Genomic DNA, 17,257 nt, shown 5'->3' on the forward strand with positions numbered 1-17,257 from the left:
CTATACATGCTCAATGCCTTTTGCCAGTAAACATGTACAAATGTTGAGTGAAATATAATAAAAGTTAAATGCAGGCCTGAGCTTGCAAGAATTAAGAGAAACTGAAAAGTAAAGCAGTAAGCTGATCCTTCTTCAGCAGCCCATGATCAGAGGTGCTCAGGTCGGTTTCTCATCTCCTTAACAAAGGGTCTTTGGTTTTAACACCCATCAGGTACAGGAGATGAGGCCTTTATCTCAAGGGGTTGAGGAGTTGGAACTGAGAGCCCTGTACAAGGTTAGGTCCATCAAAGGTCTGTTCTTTTGGTGAAAAGATTAAACTAGATAACATATCTAGAACTATAGAGGGAAGTGTCAGGGAAAGCTGTTTGGGATTGGGACTCTGGACCCAAAACAGAAGAGGAAGAATAGAGGGAGAATTCCTCTTTTAATTCATAACTTTGGGCCTTGCCCCCATGGCAGTTGGGGCTTGAATTTACATGCTTGAAAAATGTGAGAACTTCAGAATAAGAAGATAATATAAAAAGTGGTGGTGTGCCAATGAGCCACCCAGGACACCTGACAGAAGCATATGTAAAATTTTTTTGGAGGAACACACCCTCATTCAAGAACCTATAGGATATCTGCAGATAAAATATCTTTGAATCTTGAGCTTGCTGTCAAAAATTACAAAATGTGGGAAGAAACCATGTGCCATCAACTTGAGTCAGATAAAACAATGGTAAGAAGCGCACCTAAGAACTTAAAAACTAGAGCTATCAGAAAGAGACTGTACAACATGCTTAAACAAAATAGAACTTTTACTTCTCTCTCATGGAAGCAAAGTTTGAAGGGAAGCAATCCTAGGCTGGTGTGGGGCTCCACTACCATTAGGGACCCACCACCCTCTGCTATCCTTGACTTCAGCTGATACCTTGTGCTCAAGGCAGTGATGGTATGGTAGCCAGGACATCCCAATTTCAGGCTAGAAGAAAGAGGAAGTGGGTAAAAAATGCATGCCTTCTTTCTTTAAAGCCAGTTTTCGTAATTTGTACAGGACACTTCTTTTCTTCTCATTAGACCAAAAAGGAAAAACAAATTAGACTCACACTTTACAGGTGAATTCTACCAGTGTTCTGGAGAACAGAGAAAGATGATGTAAGTTCCCTGAGTCAGTTTAAGAGGCTGGTAAAACCTTTATACCAAAACCAGATAAAAAGTAAAATTTGTAGGTCATGCTTATGAACGTGCATGTAAAATGTTTAAATAAAGTATTAGAAAATGGACTCTAGCAAAGCATTAAAAATATACTTGTCCAAGTTGAGTTTATAGAGTATAAGAATGGTTTAGTAATAATTTAAATGTTAACATATTTTATGACTTTAACATGTTGAAGAACAAATATATAATCATCTTGATGTAGAAAAGCACTTTATAAAATTCCACTTATTCGGTATTGGGGGGGGGAGGACTTAGCAAATTAACTGTAGAATGAAACTGCCTTATTCTGACAAAAACCTGCAGTAAGCACCATACTTAAGGACAGAGTGTTGGAAGTATTCTCTCTAAAATCAGAAACAATATAAGGATTTCCATGTCCATTAAGGCATGAAAAGAAAATATGTGAGAATTGGGAATGGAGAAATGAACCTTTATTAGTGTGATATAATGATTTTTACCAGAAAATGTGAGAAAATGTAAACAAACTGTTAGAACTAAGATAAATCAGCATGCTTAATCCATATAAGAACAATATATATAAAACTCGGTTCTATTTCCACATACTATGAACAATTAGAAAATAAAATTTAAACTGTTTCTGAAAGCTTCCCTTCTGTTCATCTGGTTAGTACTAATTAAAAGTTAAGATAGAGTATCTTTTTTCCAACAAGCATTTTTTTCCTAGAATTTCCTGAATGTTAAGTTTTTATTGCTATTTTTGCTTTACACTTGCTAATAAAACATTTTAGACATTTTTCTATTTCTGGTAAGTAGTAAACTCTTTAAAATAAACCTAGAAAACTTCCATGCTACAGCTCTTACTGTAGCTTTGAAAAACATAAATTTTCTGCTCACTAAAAATTATTGTAGTTTTTATGTAATAAACCTTTTAGTTTTAGAAAGACTCCATTAGTATAGTGTATTCAGTTCACCTGCTCAGCTCCCCTTTAATCTATCCAGAAGGGTTAATCCTTCACCCATTGTTTGCTAGGGATTCCTTGGAGGAGAGAGGGAGGTCTGGCATCCAGAGATGATGTAGATGTACTTGGGATCACAGACTTCTGGGATGATGTAGCAGTACAGCATAGAAGGAAGCGCTGGGGCAACTCATGCACAGGTGTGTGCGCATATCCCTGCAGGCAGCCAGATGATAGGTTAGAGAGATGTCGTGGCAGGAGTGAGGGCCAGGCAGGTAGTCAGCAGCAGTAAGCAGGCATTTGGTGTTCAAGAGAACCAGTGGTGAAAACAAGGCCCAGGTCTTGGAGGCACATAAATGCTGAGTAGAGTTCTGAGGTGTCCTCACTGTAAGACATGGCTTCATCAGTGGAAACACAGCCCATTTCTAGAATTGGATTTTATAGTTAAAAGTGACACATTAGCTCATTCAATTACCAATCCACTAGATTTCAGGGCTGCTTGATTGTCTCTGACAAGGAAGAGGACTAATCTCATATTCTGAGGTTGGATTGAACTTGGAACTGGGTATTAAGTGGATTCAGGGGATTAGAGCACTCTGGAAGTGGGTAGCCAGGCAGGTCACTCATTGCCACTGGTGTGGTCTATTCTCCAGATTCCATGAGGATTGATGATTTAAGGCTAGTACAAGTATTTTTTGTTTTCTATATTTTTACATTTTCAGTTTGGAATTTTATATACATAACTTGAAGAGTTATGAAGTTAGTACATAGAACTCTCATATATTTTTTTACCCAATTCACCAGTTGTTAACGTTTTGCAATATTTGCTTTGTTATTTTATTGGTTTTGTGTTATGTGCTAGTTATCTTTTTAACTTTATTACAGATTTGCTTTATTATTTCTGTTTTTGCCGTATTATTCTCTATATTTACCCTCTTTGCAACCTTATTTTCTTCGTAGTATTTATTTTCCTTTCCTGAATCATTTGGGAATGAATTGCAGACATCAAGCTTCTTTCACCCTCAATATTTCAATGTATATTTCCCAAGAACAAGAAGGTTCTCTTACATAATCACTGTATGGTTATCAAGATCAGGAGAGGTAACAATGATATAGTACCATATAGTCTATATTCAAATTTTGCTAGCTTTTCTAATATTGACCTTTATAGTAATTTGCCTCCATGATCACACATTGACATTTAGTTGTAGCTCTTTGATATCCTTTCCCTGTCTTTGTTTTCGTGTTTCTTAGCCTTTTTTGATTTTTCGTGACATTGACATTTGTGAAGAGTAGAAGCCAGTTTTCTTGAATACTCTTTAATTTGGGTTTGTTTGATGTTTCCTCATGATTAAATTTAAGTTGTGTAATTCTTTGCCAAGGACCACTATATAAGTGATATCATGCCCTTCTCAGTGCATCACATGTATTTTTTTTGAGGTACTACAAAACGAAAGGGTTGGCGTATGATTTCACTCATGTGGAAGATAAACAAACACGTAGGTAAGGAGAACTGATTAATGGTTACCAGAGGAGAAGCGGGTGGAGGGAGGGTGAAAAGGGATCAAGGGGCATCTATGTATGATGATGGATAAAAACTAGACTATTGGTGGTGAACACAATGCAGTCCATACAGAAACTGAAATGTAATGTACACCTGTTACACAGTGTTATAAGCCAATATAAACTGAATACAAAAATAAAATACGAGGGTTAGGTGGTTCCCAATATAGATGGCTGATATTGTCCTTGCTCCCAAAGAACTTAACACGTATTAAGAGAGGTGAGGTACCCCAGAAAAGCTGTGGTGGATAACAGTGCAGCAAGAGGAAAACAAAGTTCTCTGAGGTTTCCAAGCTGCTCCCAGTAGGGTGATGTCTCCAGAGGAGCTGGTTGGAATTGTGGTAGAGTGGGTGAATTCTCCATGCAAAAGGATATGAAAGGGAAGAGGTCTCTTAAGAGTGAGCTGTGGGGTGTGCTGCCACTGAGGGGTGACAGGAGAACGGGAGTCTGTCCTAATGGTGTGTAAAGGACGGCTGTGAGTTGGCAGTGTCAGAAAAGACAATGAAGAGGATGTTGAAATAGGTTGGGATTGCAACTGGGATCTAGTATTACAGAAAAAGGGCCATAGGATGTTGGTAATTTGCCTTAGTGTCACTCAGGGCATTTTGTGGGACCAAAATGATAGTCCACGTTTCTTGACTTTCTATCACAATAACTGTTTTTGTGCTGTGTTCTTTTGAACAGTTTTATGTTTTTTCAGAATAATGGTGAATTTATTAAATTATTATTTTATGTTAATTTCTTCAGGTGAATATTTTCCATGTGAAAGGACTTGGTATTTTTTTAAAAATGCATTTTTGGAGGAAATACTTTGGTGGTCATATTCATGCTAATTTGGCTGCTAGGGTCTAATTCGATTGCTCCTCTTTTTCTCTAGACTGTTTCTAGTCACCTACTTCTGGGGACGTGTTATCTTACATACCAATAGGGAAAATGGTCTTCCAACCTGTACATACTTGCTTCATGTGCTCGGTCGAGAGTAAAACTTACTTAAGTGCATTTTGGCATTTCTTGTGTTGTGTAAATTACATTTTCAGCACAATGAGAGTTTTTTATTTAATTGTAGTCTCAGAATTTAGTTTATTTGATAGCATAAACAGGAGTACTAAAGAAATGGAATGGCACCTGTATTTGCTTTACAATACATGGGAGTCTCATGGTCTTCGTTTTCTTTTTTAATTATAGAATCATTTCTTAGTTTGCAAATGGAAACTAAGCCTACATACAGATCCAGAAGTAGGATTTCTTATATAGCTGACAGCCCAATTTGCCTTTTGTTGGAGGCAGAGGTTGGGGGAGAGGGTATAAAATGTGTTGTTAAAGGTTTTAACAGAAAATGGCTCATACTGTGAGCAATATGAATACTTCGTAGTGATCGGTATGACTAGAATGTTGTGGCCTCGCTTGTGTGGCTTTAGAAATCTTTTCTGATTAAATTTTAAATGAATTTAGTTTCATGGGCAATGTTAATAAAGAGTTGCCTAGAGTTTTCTTTTTTTTTTTTTTTTTGAGGAAGATTAGCCCTGAGCTAACATCCACTGCCAATCTTCCTCTTTTTGCTGAGGAAGACTGGCCCTGAGCTAACATCCGTGAGCATCTTCCTCCACTTTATATGTGGGACGCCTACCACATCATGGCTTGCCAAGCGGTGCCATGTCCACTCCCAGGATCTGAACTGATGAATCCTGGGCCACCGAAGTGGAATGTGCGAACTTAACTGGTGCACCATCGGGCCGGCCCCTAGAGTTGCCTAGAGTTTTGAATCAGGAGACCTCAACTGAGATTTTTAGATGCTAGGGTATTTGTGGCAGGGTGGTCTTTGACCTCTTGATTTGAACCCTCCTGCCCTTCTTATTGTTAGAAGTGCATTATTCAAATTAGACATACCTGAGTGAGTATCACTTTAGGAAATGTTTTTATTTATTATTTAGGCAATTTTAGAAATTCTTATCTAATAGAGATGAAGCTCTTTGCATAAAATACAGTATTCCTTAATACTCTGCTCACTATACCAACTACACTGCATTTGTAGCTGTGACAATTTGTCTGTCTGGCCTTTTTCTAAGTGTTTAAAGTTTTCAACAAGAAATTTGTGGGGTTGCTCCCCTTAAGTAGCTACAACTATGTTTTTAAATGTGCTGCAGTATTTTGGTTAATTAATCTTATGTATAGCCATTTATATCTGTGCCTTTTGATTCTATTCTTTCTTGAAGATCTTGCTATTTAAAAACCCAATTTATTAAAAAAAAAAAACAGACAAAACAGAACTTGCTGTTGTCTTGATAGAGCAGGGCGTTTATCTGAAGACTCTGGATGGCTGATGGCTCGGCTTGTCAAGTTCCCTGGTGTTGGCTGTCTCGGATCCCCCTTCTAAGGCCCCACTTCCCTGCACACTAGCTTGGTATGCAGGGAGAAGCTGCAGAGTCTGTTGGCTGGGCTTTATTTACGGAAACAGCAGGGTTGAGATTGATTGCGTTGAGAGACAGTGTATGGATGAGGGAGGGTCACAGCACATGCTCAGTCCTGTCAGGGTGAGGGGGAAGTTTCTGCGTTCTGCGTGAAGGCTTAGGTCATAGCACAAGCTCAGTGAAAGCTCTATGAGGTCTCTCAGACTGCATGTGCCTCCATTTTGAGTTGTTAGAGTAGAAGAGGCAGAGTTTCAACAGTAAGTAGAGGTTCAGGGATCCAGCTAGACTCACCAGAGCCTGTTAGTCATGGATGATCCATTCAGCCCCTGCAGGTAGGCTATCTTCCTCTGGCCTCACCGAAACAGTGATGGTTTTTGCTGCTCGTTCTCACTTCTGAAGATGTTTATGAATCATTTCATCATTTATAGTGCATGATCCTGAGAGCCTTTACTTCAGTCCTGGCTGGTCATATAGGTGGTGTTGTGAAGCGTGAAATCAAAGCTAAAAATGGGGTCTACCCAGAGATGCATTAAGCAAATGAAGAATGTTGTGAGTCCCTCTGTTGCTGTCCTCTTCCCCTCTCCGTCACCCCTTCCTCTCCGGGTGTACTTTTAACCTGAGTCTTGCTGGGTGCCTGGTGCCCAGCTTGTTTGCCTTCCCGCACCTGCAGAACAAACCTGCAGGCTGCTCGGTTGCCGTGTGGCTGGTAGGGAATGCTTGGGCCTGAGAGCAGTTCTGTTTGGATGTTTTAGGAAGGGTGTTAGGTGGGCAGCTATTGGTTGCTTTGAAGGTGGGTGGAACTTGTTTTGGTTGAGAGCCTGTTTGCCAGAGCAAATTATAATTCCTGTGATCTTTCTCTGAAGTCTGAAAACGCAGTACATACGTTTTGACATATGCAGGAAACAGTTGTGGATTATGCTTGCAACAGTATCACCTTAAAATTGGTTTTTTTAGAAATGAAATATTATGTCACACTATTTTCTATTGCTTCAAAAGGAAGCAATCAGTTCTTTCTTTTGGAGCTTATGGAAAATTTCTTGGCATTAAAAAAAATTGTACACAGTGATTTTGTGTTAGAAGTTGAAGTTCCAGGTATTTTGTTTATTTTAGCAGAAGATGGCATTTGTTGTGTATGTATATTTTGTTGTGTGACTTGAGAACTCTGTAGGAGAAGAGTAAAAAGAGGAGTTGATGCCTGAGAAGGTGGAGGCATTGGCAAGGCCAGGTTTTGTGCCCACTGCTTAATGGGGCTGGACACTAGTCTTTTCTGTGAGGGGAATTATGCTTTTTGCGTGTCCTGTTTGCAGACAGGGCTCAGACAGATAGCTCTCACCATTGCTAACTTAGGCAGCCAATCATAATAAGCAGATTTAGGACAAGTTGAATTCTTACCCAAGTGGATTTTAAGTGAAGTTTTTGAATTATATTGGTTGTTCCTCTTTGTTTGCTCTCCCCTTTTTTCTTATAAAAATTGGGAAAACTTTTGAAGTGACACCTAAGTTTTGTGCATTTGTAAAGATGAAAGGAAGTTTACAATGTAGAAGAATGTGCAACTGAAAAACTCCCATAGGATAGGAAAGAAATATATTGTACATTGGTGATGCAGGGAGAAATTCTTCATGTAAGCTGTTTGTTGTATAATATGAATATGGAGCTGTGCATGGTCAACTCTTATCAGAGGAGGCCCCTGGTTTTGGTGGAAAGTTTTTAGGCAGGCTAATAGTGAATTCTAGCCACTGAAAATACTACTGAAGTATAATCTGGCTTCTAGCAAGTTCAATTTTGGGATTGCGATTAAGGAGATGAATTATGCAGGGATAATTTACGGTTAGTGCATTTATTACTATTTTTTAATCTCCTTTTCCATTCACGTGATGGCTGTCTTCCCATTGTGATCATATTTATTTGAACATTGCATTTGGGAGTTTGGGGCAGATATCCACTTGTCTCCATACCATGTCGTGTTGCTTCTCAAACTTATTTTATTTCACTCTATTTAGAAGCACATTTACTTTCTTTTCTTCTTCTCTGTTGTAAGTGTAAAATTATTCTTTCTCTAGACTAGAGGAACTGGACGCTGCAGCATTTGCTGGTTATTCACATGTGGGATCCTTGTAGGACTAAAGTTTCAGACTTATTTCAGAAAACTCATTGTTTGAGTCAGGAGAATATTTGTTAGGAAAAAAGCTGTGGACCTGCCTTTCAATTCTTGGATCTTTAATTCTTCTTAAACTTTTCTTACATTTAGCAAAAAGAATGTGATAAGGAAGCTGTACTTGTAGCTGAATCAATTCTGGTCGGGTTTCTCCTGCTTGTCTGGCTGGCCTGGCCTAATACAAATGTGCATTTGTGGAGCTTGTGTGCAGCCACCTGTTTAGATGGCAAGGACTTGTAATTACCACTGTAATCTGTGGAAACCCTTTGTTGTTAAGAGTCAAATTTCTCTGTTTCAAATCCAGTAAGATAAGTCCCTAGAGCTGTTTTTTGTCTGGTATGCATTTGTTCTATATTTTCCTTGCAAAAATATTTTTGGAATGTTATTTCCTGACCACCATCTTCTGCTTTACAGCTTCTATGCTTGTGTGGTGGTGGAGGTGAAGGAACAACATATGGGAAGTTCTTCTCTTGGTTGGTGAAGTCCTCTAGGGTCTGTGTGGCTTGGGCATTGGAAGGTTGCTAGTTAGTTTCCTTTTGGTTTATTCCCCTCCTGTTGTGCTTCAGAGTATCAGGAAATGTTGGTGAATATAGACAGTGTATGTGTCCAAAAAATATAAAAGTAAAAGTTCACCAAAATGTTATCCTGTTATTACCTTTTCTTGTCATTATATTAGACTCTTGAATCAGAATCTATTAAAATGTTCCTCAGTCAACATAAGTTTTGCAGTCCGTGAATCTGTTCACAGCATAGCTCTGCTTTTGACCACTTACTAGACTCTTGCCTGGTTTGTTAGCTTATGAATTGGAAGATTCTGATATGCCTCGGACCTGATGTTCACCATGTCTGTGATTCTCCAGTTGTTTATTGTTCCTGATCCTTTTTCCTTCTGAATTAATTTTTCCTTTTCGGTCGTTACTGAACTGAGTTGTCTTCCACCAGAGAGGCATTCATTCTAAAGCTATAAGACAAATATCTGATAGAATGAGAGAGAAAATAGAAAATAGGGGCTAAAGGGAGATTTGAAATTATGTATGCATTCTTGAGTCTCCTCCCAAACTGATAATCATCTGTATTGAGCAGTGTCTGATGGGGGAGGATACAGGTTCTTGAACATATCTTTAAAGCAAATCTGAAAGAAAACTAATCTAGTCTCATGTTGTAGCCTCTGTGATATTTTGGGTCTAAGCTAAGAGTTCATTTTAATTCAGTTGGGATAATTAGACATTATTTCTATCAAAGTTCTTTGAACTATACATTTATTTGACTATTTGATTGATTGTCTTCTCTATTGTACTTTAAGCTTCTAGGGGCACGGACAATGTCTGTTCTTGTAGCCTCAGTTCCAGTAGAGTGCCTGAGTCAAATGGGCCTCCAGCATAAACATATTGAATAAATGAATGGCATCTAGGGTAAGAGAAAAGATTAGATTTGGAGCTAGATGGTATGCTTCAAATTCCACCTAATATGTGACATTGGGCAAGCTGTGACGTTGGCTAGGTTCCTTCTCTCCTTTGAACCTCAGTTTTATCATAGGTCCTATGTAGATAAATACTATTTCCCACAGTTGTTACAAAGATGGAATGAAAACAGTATGAAAGTGCTTGGCACATAGTGGCTCAGTTCATTGTTATTAACTCAGAGGCTAAGTCTACAATCTCATGTGGGTATAGTTTTGTCAATAAGCTCCGTATGTTTTGGGTCAACCTATTCAACTAAGACAATGTTAGGAATTGTGTTAGGAATTATGGTAATTAAATTAGTGACCAATATGTTTAGCCACCATTTATTGATCCACTTTCTTCTTATGCTCTCTTAGAGCTACCGTTCTTGAATTTCTTTTTTTAAAGAAGCTTTACTTCCATATCCTGTAACATTTGGTGTGTTCAGCATTAAACATTGTTCTTTTCTTGCACTTTCTTTAACATAGCAGGAGGGATGTATGTGTGTGTCAGTGCTTGTGTTGCCATCACCACTGCTGCTGCCTCCTCCTCCCCCTCCTCCCATGTTCACACCACTACAGTAAGAGGAATAAGGTGATGGTCATATTTTTTATGTCATTTCCCAGAGACTTCCCAGTGGGAACAAAGAAACATGTAAACGTGCATTGTAGACATAATTACTTGGTCCAAAGTCCCTCTTTTTCTGGGGACACTCCATTCCTGTTAATTTCAGAGTGCAGAAAGCCAGCAACGTTTTTGTTCTGGAGATCGGCTTAGTCTTCAAATACTGGTGCTTTATAAACTGTTTCAATCAAGCAGGGTTTAAAAAAGGTTTGTTTTGTAAAGCGTCGTATATGTGTTCATGCAGCTCCTTGTTGGGCTGCGGTCCTTATAGCTGTTTCCTACTTTACAGCAGGTGACAACGGTAAAACCCATGAGGAGCCTGAGTTGGGGTGGAGTCATACGTCATGGGCAGATATGTTGCATATTACTACATAACAGGGAAGAGGTCAGACAAATAAGAAGTTTAGCCAGTGGAGCAAGGTCATTGTAGTGCTTCGAAACTAGATCCTTCTCACATGTTGTTTAAAAATTTTTTTACCACTTTTTTTCTGATGTTACATATTATGTAGAGGTTGTATTTACTGCATCTTATTGTCAGTATAGAAATTCTTATTCCTCAACCAATGCCTACATTCTTAGTTCTGAACTCTGAATTATATTTAGAGGGACTCTGTAGAAGGAGAACTCCTTCTGTGGCCTTGAAGCCTCTGTAATTAGCTCACTGTGACCCCTTGAAAGAGCACCTTTGTCTCCTCAGGCCTTGGTTTCTTCTGTTAAGGCAGAAGATTGGCTCAGATGGCCTCTAAGGAACCTTCCCTCAGGAAAAAGTTAGAATATTATGATTTTGGATTTTGGATGACTTCCTGTCTTGACCTTTGCATATGTGTATGATTTTGGAACATTAACGCTTTCACTATTGACTGATTCTCCTTTTCTTTTTTCTTTGTTTTTAATGAATACTGAATTTTTTTTCCTCCTGGGTAGTGTATCAAGCCTGTTTCAGATTAATTTTTCTTAGAGGGCTAGCCTTCTGTCACAGGTGGCTTGACTTAATTTTGCAACAAAGCACTTAGTTGCTATCTATGGCTAAACAGTAGTTGAGTTAAAATATTGGAGTCATTTATGCATTTAAAGTATATTTAGTGAATGCCAGTCAGCTCTGGGATATAAGGGGGAAGGATATAAGCTGAAAACAGACTTGGTTCCTTACTCGCAGGGTGCTTTCAGTGTAAATGGCAAGACAGCCATCGAAAAAAATAATTACACAAAATAAATATAAAATCATGACTGTGATAAGGGCCAAAGGAGAGGTAGGTGGTGCTTTAAGAACTTATAATAGAGGAATTAGCTCCCATTCTCACTTATTGTCAGTACTTAGAGCTAATAATAGTAATGACTACTGTGGAACAGGCACTATGTCTCCTTCTTTCTGTAGATCATCTTTTATTTTTATAGCAACTTTGCAAATTAGCCATTATGAATCTCATTTCATAGATAAGAAAACTGGGGCTCAGAGAGATTAAATTGTGTCTTTAAGATCATGCTTCGAACTTCAAGAACCTTGGTACCGGAATTCAAATCCAGGTTCATTTGATTCTGGAGTCTTTGCTCTTCCCCTGCACCTGAGCATCTAAACTCAGGTGTGTATAACAATTATTCCTTCCCAGTAGTAGGGTGCCAAAGTCGTGGGATATCCTGATAGGAGGTACAAAAACAGAGATTTTAGTCAGATTTAGGGCAGTTTTCTTTTTCTATCTTAAAATGCGTGAGAATATGTTATGGAATAGGAGACAAAATTTACCTGGATTTTAAGATACTATGTTGGACTTTAAGGCAATTGCAGACTTGTTAAAGACTGCTTTAGAAATAGGTGTCCATGTTGGAGAAATCTGAGAAACCCAGCAGGCTGTTCTCGCCTTCCTTATCAGCCTCATTTCACTCCTGCCCACAACCCTTCTAAAAAGAAGTGATTCTGATAAATTGCCTTTCGATATTCCTAAAATTTGGTGTATTTCGTTCTGACCAACAGACTATTTCCGTGGTCACTTTTTGAATGAGCTAGTAAGTGGAGTTTCTAGAATCTTCTTTCTGTTGATTGCATGCCAGTCTTCCTATTCAACTTAATACCCTATAGAAAAGATAAGAATTATGTACTGCCTCAGCCTTGTGATGGAGAGACAGGTAAAGGAAGATTGCACAGTGGTTTCATTCACACATTCCGCTAGCTACAGAGCAGGGGTTTGACTTGAAAGTTATCAGTCCCACCCTTTTCGGATTGGGCCTCAGGCCACACTGCTGTTACATTCTCGGCTTGGGGCGGAGACCAGGTCTGGGTTATAATGGGAAGTCATGCCAGCTCCCTGTAAAAGGCCCCTGTTGTACCAGCTCCTGTCTTCTCCCCTGGACCCCATGTCCTTGTTCCTGTTCTCTGCCTGTAGACTCAAGTCCTTGTCTTAAGCAATCACCATGGTCATGTAGAGATATTTGGGTGTCTTGAGTGAACATTCACAGACCCTTGCCTCCCTCACACTGTCCCTGCTCTTCAGGGTGAAGAAATGATTTTGTTTGGACAGGCTCTTTTTTCCAGCTGGCATGCTCTTCTCAAGGAGCGCCCCTGCATCTGGCCAGTCAGCCTTCTCATCTCCTTTGCATAGATGCTTCTCCCTTTTTGATATTCAGTTGCAGGCTTCCTGTTCCTTTCTGTCCACTCCCTGTTTACTTCTTAGTCTAAAATGTTTCCATGGTAACAGGTTACTTTTCAAAGGGAACATCTTGTCATTTTATTTAATCCACTGCAGCTGAAGAGAACTGAAATATTAAGTTGTAGTTGCCATGGATATTGCTTTGTTACATTGGTTTCTTTTGTGTCAGATTTCATATACAATGAATTTCTTTTTTTTTTTTTTTAAATACTCAAGGAATACACACAATGACTTACCATTATTGCTATAATTTCGCTTCTGGGACTATTTTTTTTATATTCCAAAGCAAAGATTTGTAGAATGATGGGGACTGAACCTCAACACTTTTGAAAAACATATATTATTTATGTTAACCTCACAGAGAAATTCCTCCTTGCTGGTGAGGATGGTGATAATTCTTTTTTTTTTTTTTTTTTTGTGGAGTATGATTTGCACTTTAAGATGTCTCAAAAAGGATGACCCCTTTCCAAAGATCCTTAGTAAACACGGAAAAAGAAACATGTGGCTTGAGTTAATTCCTTGAATCTCATTGCTTATTAACTGTGGATTTTTTTTCTTCAGTTACTTGTTCAGCTGTCTACAATATATTTGGGGGGAATCTATTTATCATTTAATCAGCTTTTCTCATCTGTCTTGCTTTCTTATCACTAGTCTGTCTGTAATATATCACTCAGCTATCCTCTTCTTTTGACTTTAAGAACTTTAGTCTTTTAGACTTGCAGGAAGTTACAGGATACTGCAGAGTGCTCCCATATACCCTTCATTCATTTCCCCCAATAAGTACATTGTATACAGCTCTAACACAATGTCAAAACCCAGACATTACATTAATACAATGTGTGTATAGTTCTGTGCCATTTTATCACAGGTATAGTTTTGTGTAACCAACACCATAAGCAAGATCTATTCCATCATCGTGGAGATCTGCTTACTCCCTCCCCTCTCCTCCCACCATTCCTAACACTGGCAACCACTAATCTGTTCTTCATCTCTATAATTTTGTCATTTTGACAATGTTTTTATAAACTGGACTTTAATTTGGATAGGTTTTTTCTTTTGACATGATTTTCAAAGTTTAAAAAAAAATCTTTTTGATTATTTTGTCTTGCTTTGGTGCTTAAAATGAACATAGAAATAAATTAGGGAAAAGGATATGGCTTCCCATACTGATGCCATTCATAATTAGTTGTGTAACTGGTGTTCAGTAACTTAATCACTCTGCCATATGGGAGTGTGGCTGGGAGCTCTTGCTTTTGAGTCAAGTAAACTTGAGTTTGAATCCTGTTTTTTTCACTTGTTAGCTGTGTAATCTTGGGCAACTCATAACCTCTCTTAGCTTCAGTTTCCTTATCAGGACAGGTAATAATAGCACCTACCTTACAGGGTCATCCTTAAGATTAGATAAGAAAATGTATGTTATTTGCTTAGCTCAAAATGCCGGGTACATAGTAAATGTTCAATGTATATGTTAGTTGCTTTCTTAATGTTAAAATTAGTACTGTTATTATAAGTCTATAAAGTGGAGATACTGCCTCATAGAGTTGTCATGGGAATAATGTAATAATGTATAGCTGGCATAGAAAGCACTTAATAAGTGATAACTGGTATTATTATTTTGCTTGTGTTTGTCAGATAAGATACCTGAATTTAAAATAATGTAAGTGAAAACCCTGAGGCAAGGTTAAAGGTGTACATACATGTGTCCTGCATTATCCTGGGATATGACTTCCATCTTTGGTTTCTTATTTCATACATACTGTCTTTTATCTGACGTTACTGGGATTTACACCGTCCTCGATCTGGGTTTTCCTTCCTTAATTGATGACCATCCTGGCTTTGCCCAGACCTACTGTGTTAATTAAGCAGCGCTGCACATCAAACAGAAACCTCTTTAGTAGCTATGTTGTTTTATTCACATCAAACAGAAACCTCTTTAGTAGCTATGTTGTTTTATACACATGATAGAGTGAGATCTGAATATCTGTGAATATCACTACTAATGCTTTCATTAATATCAAAATATGAATTAAATGAATTAATACATAGAAATGAGATAATACTGTAGAGCACCCAGAACAGATAGAAAGTACTCAAATGTTAGCTCTTATTACAAATAGAAGATGCAAGCTTTATCCTTCAAGGTTAGGGGCCTTTTGAATTTTAGCCTCCAGTATTTTCTAAAGTTCAGAATGTATCATCAGTGCTTCTCAAAGCGTGGTTTATGGACCCCATTATTAATTTTATCAAATCTCAACCCTTGAGTTCCTGTCTTTGTAATGTTCTTTGTGATGACTCGGGAAGTGACATACAATACTTCTAGTGCATACCGAAGGACACGGATTATTTTTTGAGTTAGAACTAGTCACTTTTTTATGGAACACTATTTTTATTTGAAAGAATAACTGACAGACAAACTGTGGTTATTCAGACTTGGGTAATCGGCAGACGTTTTCTTGAAAATGAACAAAGTGAGGCTGCCATTTCAAGGAAAACAACTGATAGTATTTACCAAAGCTAAGATTTGAGCTTTCAAGTAAAAATTAGAATTTTGAAAAACTTGTACCGATGCTCTGAGCTTGACAACTTCTTACACTTACAGGCTCTTATAAAATGAGTAATGATATTAATGAATGTAACTTTTAAAAAATATTGTATAATGAGCTGTGTTGATATTTGGAAGATCTATAAAACTTAGTGAACTAATATTTTCCATCTAACCAATGCATGACGTTACAAAATGGTGTCTGAATAGAAGATCCGTTCAAAGGCTGAGACACACCAATAGATTTTAATGTAAAAGAGTCCAGAAGATCATTGATAAGGTTTTAGATTCACATTCTGCAAAAACCTTTAAGAAACGATCACTTGTTGAGCCTTGGTATAGTATCAAAAAGAATATCCATAATTATCGAAAAGCTTATTAAAATAGTCTTCCCTTTTCCAGTTATATGTCTGTATGAGGTTCTATACATACATATATGCAGTTATGGATCTGTATTTTCTTTGTATACTTTAACGCAAACAACGTATTGTAAGGATTTGAATGTAGAAGCAGATATAAGAATCCAGCTGTCTTCTGTTATGTCAGACATTAAAAAGATTTGCAAAAATGTAAAACAGTGCCTCTATTTTCACTGCTTTCTTGTTTAAATACAATTGTTTTTCATAAGAATGTGTTAATATGTAAAGAGCTGATTGCATATTTTAAAATGAGCCTATTTAAAATAGATAGATATTTTGAAATTTCTCAAAAACACAACTTCCTTGAAATGCTCAGTAGTTTAAAGAGTAGAAAGGGGTTATGAGACCAAAAAATTTGTGAACTACTGTAAGTATAAGGAAAACTATAGTAGTCAGTATGTGATTATTATGAGTGTTTTTCTACAAGCTATTGATATTACATCTCAATAATAATTCCTGGTGATTTTTGTCAAGTTTCACACCTTAGTAGTTTTAGAAATAGTCATGCAACCAAGGAACTTTTAATTTGTCCTGAATGCATAATAATGCCAGGCAGGTATTGTCTGAGATTCTTGGGGATACAAAAAATGAGTTAAATCTCAGTTCCTGTACTCTAGAAGCTTACAGTTCCACAGTGGGTGCAGGTAGGAAATGTCCAAACTAGTCATAGCAGAGTATCATCCTCTGCTAGTGCGGTGTGAACCACAAGAAGAGCATTCAGGAAGAAGGGAGCAGTGAGGCAGCAGGAGAGGAACATTTAGTTTAGTGTAGAGTTTGGATGCTATTAAAGGAAGGGAAGATTGTGATTATTCCGTGGATTCCAGATACAGCTGGATACTGCCAATTACGCATGAGACTACTTCTTGTCTTTCATCTTCAGTTCATATTCTGACAGTTTTTTTGTCGGATGCATCTGGTTCTCTGTGCTGTCTACCTCTTTTTCTCTTGGACCTAAAAAGTATTTCTACTGTGTATTCTCTATTCCAGGGTTCCTGGATATTGTAGCCTAATGCCGTTGTCTGCTTACCTTGGATCCTAGTCCTGCTCAAAAATAACTTTGTTGTATCTCTTGCTATGAAACCCTACTATTTAAAATTTGCATATAATTAAGAAATACTTTTGTTGTAAAAATTGATTTTTAAGTAAACTTTTTAATAGGTTCTGTATTATTTTGTACTTTTTAACCTACTCACTTTATTGGTACCCTTCATTGACATAAAAATAAGAATGAGCGAAACAATTTTCAATTTAGGCTCTTAAGATGCCCCAACACATTTTTTTGTCTTATTTATATCAGGATTAATAATTATTAGCCTCCTATTTTTATTCAAATAAGTGGAATTAAATA

At 37.6% G+C, this 17,257-nt stretch overlaps 1 protein-coding gene across 4 annotated transcripts in view; it reads left to right on the plus strand.

The window, feature by feature from the left end:
• The window catches only part of RERE (arginine-glutamic acid dipeptide repeats), a 404,029-nt gene that overhangs the window by 248,544 nt on the left and 138,228 nt on the right, over nt 1–17,257 (plus strand). The window contains exon 1 of one of the 4 annotated variants that reach the window (XM_046660508.1): nt 6,278–6,417. The exons of the other annotated variants lie outside the window; for them this stretch is intronic. Coding sequence (XP_046516464.1) covers nt 6,392–6,417 — 26 coding nt within the window. The 5' untranslated portion in view covers nt 6,278–6,391. Of the gene's footprint in view, nt 1–6,277; nt 6,418–17,257 lie in introns of those variants that run through there. 4 annotated transcript variants of the gene reach the window in all.

Source organism: Equus quagga, chromosome 5 (genome assembly GCF_021613505.1).
Source record: "Equus quagga isolate Etosha38 chromosome 5, UCLA_HA_Equagga_1.0, whole genome shotgun sequence".
NCBI lineage: Eukaryota > Metazoa > Chordata > Mammalia > Perissodactyla > Equidae > Equus > Equus quagga.